The following is a 6,650-nucleotide window of genomic DNA, read 5'->3' as shown; positions in this document are numbered from 1 at the left end:
GATTTTTTTTTTAATTTCTCTAATCATTATTGAAATTTCCTCAATCAACATTAGACATAATGAGATATTATTAAATGACTAATAAAAATAAATATTTATTTATTATGCAACTATTTATTATACTTAAAAATCCATTTACAAAATATAATAACTAAGTAATCCTTCCCTCTAAAATCTAAATCAACAATCTCAATTTCTGTGTGCTGCCTACCCGTTTTAACAGCTGGAGTTCAAACAACCCCTAAAATCATAGAAAAGCCAAAAAGCAAAGTGCATAATTTTTTTTTATTTGAATTTTTTATTCCCAAAAACAAAAAAAAGTGTGATGACGTGTCCAAGATCTTCGTTACTCCTACCCCCTTCTCTTTTTTCCTCTTCCTTCTGTTCCTTAAAGGGATCCCTCGTTTTCTATTTCTATGCACACTCATTCTTCAACCTTCACCTCATTCAACCCCTTCATCTTCTTCTTCATCATCGTCACCATGTTGCAGATTCTTCTCCTCCTTCAATGATGGGTCTCTCAGGTACCATGCTCTGTTTCTCCCACCCCTTTTTTCCTTCCCCTTTTTTGGCCCTTTCTAGTGGAATCTCATAGCCCCATTTGAGATTTTGATCCAAAATTTCTCTTTTATGTGTTTGCACACTCTTTCAGCTCACCCCTTTTGTTGGGTCAGCTTCTATTTTTGTTTTTGCTCACTGTTCTGTGAACTCTTGTCTAGTTTAATTAACTGTGTTTGTGTTGTTTCAGTGATAAATATAAAAATGTGTACTTTGTTGTTGGAATATCACATTCGGTTTCTGTAACGTCTGTTTTGTTGTGTGGAGATGATGAAAGAATGATGATATTTGGTTTTTGTCTGAGAATAGCTTGTGGGGTTTACTTAATTTCAATCTAAAAGTGGATTCATTTCAGTGGATGCATATCATTGTAGAAGCTATAGAGCAAAATGCAATTGAATCTTAATGTTTTTGAATGAATCGTTGTTGCCGTACCAAATGCTTATTTTGATGCTACACTTGCTGTGATATCTATTTCTGAAGTAGAGATCATTAATTTTTGGCTCTGGTATTGCTCTTTTGTTGTTTAATAGATCCAGTCCCTATTGCAATTGATAAGCCACTTACAAGGTGCTATCAGCTTGCTGACCTTGGGGGGATTTGGTCTGAGTAGGTAAGCTGGTCACAAGTTCACAACATGCCATATTATATACAGAGACTTTATAGGCTATGCAAGGCATCCTTTTCACCAGATGGACCTGTGTCAGAAGAAGCCATTGAAAAAGTTCGTGAGAAGTTAGGTATAATTATTTTTTCCCTTGCTAATTTTGCTTATAAATACATATTTGTTGTCAACTCATGAATGAAATTTGTGAAGGCATAAATGACTAAATAGCACTTGATCACTTATCTCTATGCTTTCATCAAAGCCAGTTTAGGGTATTTGTCTTTTTGATGGAGTCACAGGCTCAAGGCTAAAATTTGAGGGACGGTACAGGAGCCCTGTTTCTATTATTCTTCGCTCGTCCTCTTTTTAGGGGTGGAGTATGGGTCACAGTTTTCTCTTTAATTTTAGGATGAATTAAGAATTGCAGCTTTTATGTTAAACCTCATTTCTTTTTGCGTAAAATATGTTTTACTTGTCAGTTTTGATAATGGATTCTAGAGATGTGGACCTATGTTTTTAAGGTGTGGTAAACAATGATTTATCATGAGTTGAATATTTAGATTAGCTATTTTCAAACCTTCTCTATATTCCTTCTTCAAGAGACAATATGGCTGCATGCTTTTTGGTGAATGAGAAATTACCACATTGTACTTTTTGTTCCCTGATAATTTTCTATGTTAGATGATTTTGATCTTGCCACTCAACAGTTTTTATGTCCAACTGATATTTTCTTAATAACCTACATAATGTTTCTGCAGAAAGAATCAAGCCAACTGATGTAGGTCTTGAACAAGAGGCACAATTGGTTCGGAATTGGTCTGGTCCAATGCTTGAACATAATGGGAGCAATCGATCCTTGCCGCCTATCAAATACTTGCATTTGCATGAATGTGACTCCTTCTCTGTAAGCGCAGTCTCAAAACTCCACATCATGTATATTCAGTCAGCAATTTTTATAAATTTGGGCCTTAATTTTGCTATAGCAACTGAAGTTTGATTAATAATTTTTACTTTATCTTATGCAGATAGGGATATTTTGCATGCCCCCCTCGTCTATCATTCCTCTCCATAATCATCCTGGAATGACTGTGTTGAGCAAGCTCTTATATGGTTCATTATATGTTAAATCCTATGATTGGATTGATGCACCTGGCTCCACTGATCCATCTGAAGGTCTGTTTTCTATGGCTTTACATATTTTGATGTTGATCAATCCAATTTTTAGTCCTCTGTATTTGCATGGGAATGTGGTGTGCCCTTCCTTACCTTTGCCTTATCAAAGAATTCTAACGATATCCTTATTGAGGTTGGACAAAATGGTGGTATTATATTTGGAATCACTAAAAATAGTCCGTGCATGTATCCAAGAAATAAGATAAATGCATGACCTTAATTAGTTGAGAAATCAATAGATGGCATAAGGACTTTGTTGATGTTATTGTGTGGTCTCATTCAAAGCTATTAAAACATGTTCTGGAAGAGCTAAAATTGTCATGAAAATATAAATTGAAAGTGAGATTAGGGATATAAGGTAGTTCTTAGTTACTCATCTAATTCCTGATCTATTCCTTTGAATCTCTAGGGTTTTTGGAATTGCTTGAGCGAAAACTCAGCCATTTTGGATTTATATAATAGGGTTACAATATTCAAACCCTTAAATTGTAGGGATTTGCAAAATACACACAACTATAGGAGATGGAAAGATGAATAAAAAATATTATCTATAATAATTATCTACGATAATCAGCACTCATCTAGCTAATGCATATATGTAATATGCATCAAGCTTGTACATATGTAACATATCCTTGGGGCCTAAAGATATTGGTGAAGATTTTTGCTAGTTGATCATTGGAGTTCACAAATGAAGTAGTAATTTTCCTAGAAAGAGTTTTCTCCCATATAGAAGATAATCAATCTCTATGTGTTTGCTCTTCTCATGAAAGATTGGATTGGCAGCAACGTGCAATGAAACTTGGTTATCATAAATGAATTTCATAGAGCTTGTCTTGCTAAACTTCAATTCTTGAAGTAATTGTTTTAACCATATATGCTCACAAATTGCAAGAGCCATAACTTGGTATTCTATTTCTGCACTTGAGCTCACATTTATGTTCTATTTATTGTTTTTCTTTGAGATGAGGTTACCTCCATTAAGGACACAGTACCCAGAAGTTGATTTTTAATCACTAGGAAAACCTGCATATTCTGCATTGCATAGCCAACATCTATATATTCTCCATTCTCATAAATCAGTTGCTTTCATGGGAACTCTTGATATATCTCGAGATTGGAATTACTACATCCCAGTGGCTGTCACATGGGGAGTTAAGTAACGGACTCACACCACTAGCAACAAAGGAAATAACTGGTTTGGTTATTATGAGATAAAGTAACTTTCTCACTAATATGCAGTATTTTCTTGGGTCTGAGTTAGCCTCTCCAAACATCATAATAAATAATTGAAAAAGTAGATTTTGCTCGGTTATTCACCTTGCTTAGACAGGAAGCACAAACTTGTTTTCCCAACTGATATGATTCACTCTAAGGACTGCCCATGACAGAGATGGGGAGCCATCTTGAATTTATCAAGTCTTGGATGATCCAAACAATAATGAAGAAGATCAGGAGTTTAAGTGACAACATGTAGTTGAGGATGGAGGATGAAAATAGGAAGACTATGTGATTCATATACTGCTCCAATCATTTGTCTCGTACCCAAGTCCTGTTTAAGAAAATAATCAGCAGTGAAGGTTATAGAACAATTAAGTGGACAAGTGAGTTGGCTGTGAGAAATTAAATTGAAAGGACAATTGGTTATAATACAATAGAATCTAAAGATTAAGATGGGATTTGTGTAGTTTGACACCTTGACCAATGCCAAGTTATGAACAGAGTCATACAAGCATTGTCTCTGAGCTTTCTGCATATATCAATCATAGCATGTTTCATAGGATAGGAAGTGAACTAAAAGCTTCGGACCAATTGATTGCCACAATAAGGATGCAAACTGGTAATTTTCTTTTCCATGCTCTCATTGGCAAGAATAACTTCAGCCTTTTTGGTCAAGGGCTTGGAGGGTCCCTGGCATTAAAACTATTTATCAACAGCAACATAGCAATCCAAATTATTCTTATCATTCAGTTTCTCTGATGTTAGAGTAGGTGTAACAGAGAACACAAAGCAGACAAGGCTCTTCTTTGGGGAATTATAGGTGATAAAACAAGAATCCGTGGTGGGGCCATGAATGAAGGTCAACAACTTGCCCTGGTAGATTAAGGTGGGTCTTGAGGGGAGATGATGGCTCAAAAAGGAGCGAAAGGGGCCAACCAGAGGGCTGGAAAAGCGCCTCTATGAAATGTTCACCAAAAGGTAGTGTGAGTGCTTTGTAGGCAGAGATGAGCGGTGCGCTGTGAAGGTGCATTGCTTGGCAGCTTGTGTTGGGCCTTCTGGGAATGGGATGGTATGGAGATTCTGAGTTGTCTAGTCACCTGACTTTGGTAATTGGAGACTTGCCAGCGTGATTCACGTCATTGGATGCTTCGCCGGATGTTTTAGGGCAGTGGTCTGTCGTAGTCATGACCACAGAAAAACAGAAGGCTCTCGAAACTAATTTGAATTTCTTGGGATTTTTGAATTGCTTGAGAGGATCCTCTCAGCCAGACAGCCACTATGGATTAATATAATTGGGCTACAAAACAATCCCTAAATTGTAGGGATTTTCAAAAGACTAATAACTATCAGATATATCAAGATAAATCGGGAATATTATCTATAATAACCAATGAAAGCATTGCCTTTTTTCTCACAATGATTATCTGCAAAGTGAGACTTTTCTTTAACTGTGTGGTCTATTGCAAACATGAACTTGATCTGGGGTAGAATCAAACTGATTATGGATAGTGTTGTGATATATAACAAGAAAGTCCATTTTGCTGCATTCTGGAATGCTGTCTTTTTTTTTTTAAACAAAATTTCTTAATTTTGAACTTCCAATCTCTTTCTCCCTCATTTGTGAATTAGTAATGATTAATAACTTTAATCTGTTCTCTTGTAACCAAAATTTGTGAATCTGTGATTGACAGCTAGACCTGCAAAGCTTGTCAAAGATACAGAGATGACAGCACCGAGTCCCACAACAATTCTTTATCCCACAAGTGGAGGGAACATCCATTGTTTTCAAGCTATAACTCCTTGTGCAATCTTTGACATATTGTCTCCACCTTACTCTCCAGAGCATGGAAGACACTGCACTTACTTCCGGAGATCACAAAGGACAGATCTTCCAGGTAATCTGATTTTTTCAATGGTGGGTTCTTATTGGAAATTAAGAGGGCGAGCCTGGAGTAGTGGAAAAGCTACTTCTTTGTGACTGAAAGGTCACAAGTTCGAATTTAGGAAACAGTCTCTTTGCATATATGCAAAGGTAAGGCTGCGTAAAAAGATTGCCTTCATCCAACCCTCGCTAGTCGGTGTTTAATGAGGAATGGTGGGTTCTTCTTGGAAATTCTGTTCTGTTAACCATAGCATACTAATGTCAATGTTCATTTCAATTGCAGAGTTGAATGGAGTTACGGTTTCTGAAGTGACTTGGTTAGAAGAATTTCAACCTCCTGATGACTTTGTGATCCTGAGAGGGCAGTATAAGGGTCCAGTTATTAGAACTTGAAAATTTTCTTGTTTGCTGTGTTTTACAACAGAAAGAAATTGGCCTCTTATCTTTAGGTTACAACGAAGGAAACTGTGGAATGTGGTTTCAATAATTATATTCTTTGGCTATGTAAGTTAGGCATTTGGGTATGTACATAATAATGCACTAATGTAATCTATTTACAGACCTCAGCTTAATCCTATAGAATAATGACGGAATGTTGAAGTAGATTTTCCAGAGCTTATCTTAAATAACTATTTTTACACTAAAATATTATTATATTGCTGCTGACTGCTGTAGACTTCAATGAATCGAAGCACCTCATAAAGAATTGTTTTTGAATGTGATTCCCATCCATTTTCATATTTTGATGGAGATTTATTGCCAAAATTATCAATTTAATTATTGATATGTTGCAAAACTACACACAGCTTAGGCTTTAATTGCTAGGATTTTATTTAGATTTTTATTTTGTATTCTCTTTCTAATTTCCTTATTTTTAGGTGTACTTTTTAAAAAATCTAATCTTTTGAGAAAATTCTCGCAATAAAGAAGATTTATGCAAAGTAAGATTGATCAAGATCTAAAATATTCTAATTGGAAAATAGGATTCGGAATAAGAATTAAAGGGGTTGGAGATAGAAGTTAATAGGAGTGGATTATGGATGAGGAATTTGAATAGTTTGCGTGACGTAATAGTTTTTAATTTTATAAAAGGAGAATAAAAAAAGAGTACGTGATTCAGTGGAATTTAAAAGACCAAATTAAATAGGAAGGAAGCTGCGGTCTTAAACATAAGACAATATCAAAAGGGAAGGAATAGTTTTATACAAT

At 35.5% G+C, this 6,650-nt stretch overlaps 1 protein-coding gene across 1 annotated transcript; it reads left to right on the top strand.

Annotated features, from left to right (window-relative positions):
- Positions 1-393: 393 nt before the first annotated feature.
- LOC133285984 (plant cysteine oxidase 4-like) lies at positions 394-6,074 on the top strand. The gene is made up of 6 exons (XM_061483343.1): positions 394-524; positions 1,092-1,298; positions 1,924-2,069; positions 2,191-2,338; positions 5,251-5,454; positions 5,725-6,074. The coding sequence occupies exons 2-6, from the start codon at positions 1,196-1,198 to the stop codon at positions 5,832-5,834; spliced, it is 711 nt and encodes a 236-aa protein (XP_061339327.1). The 5' UTR covers positions 394-524; positions 1,092-1,195; the 3' UTR covers positions 5,835-6,074.
- Positions 6,075-6,650: the final 576 nt, after the last annotated feature.

The sequence above is a fragment of the Gastrolobium bilobum genome, unplaced genomic scaffold (assembly GCF_033153095.1).
Source record: "Gastrolobium bilobum isolate Gb01-03AN ecotype WA unplaced genomic scaffold, APGP_CSIRO_Gbil_v1 utg9682, whole genome shotgun sequence".
In the NCBI taxonomy this organism is placed as follows: Eukaryota; Viridiplantae; Streptophyta; class Magnoliopsida; order Fabales; family Fabaceae; genus Gastrolobium; species Gastrolobium bilobum.
Note: the sequence above shows the minus strand (reverse complement) of the source record. Positions and strands in the feature narration are given on the sequence as shown.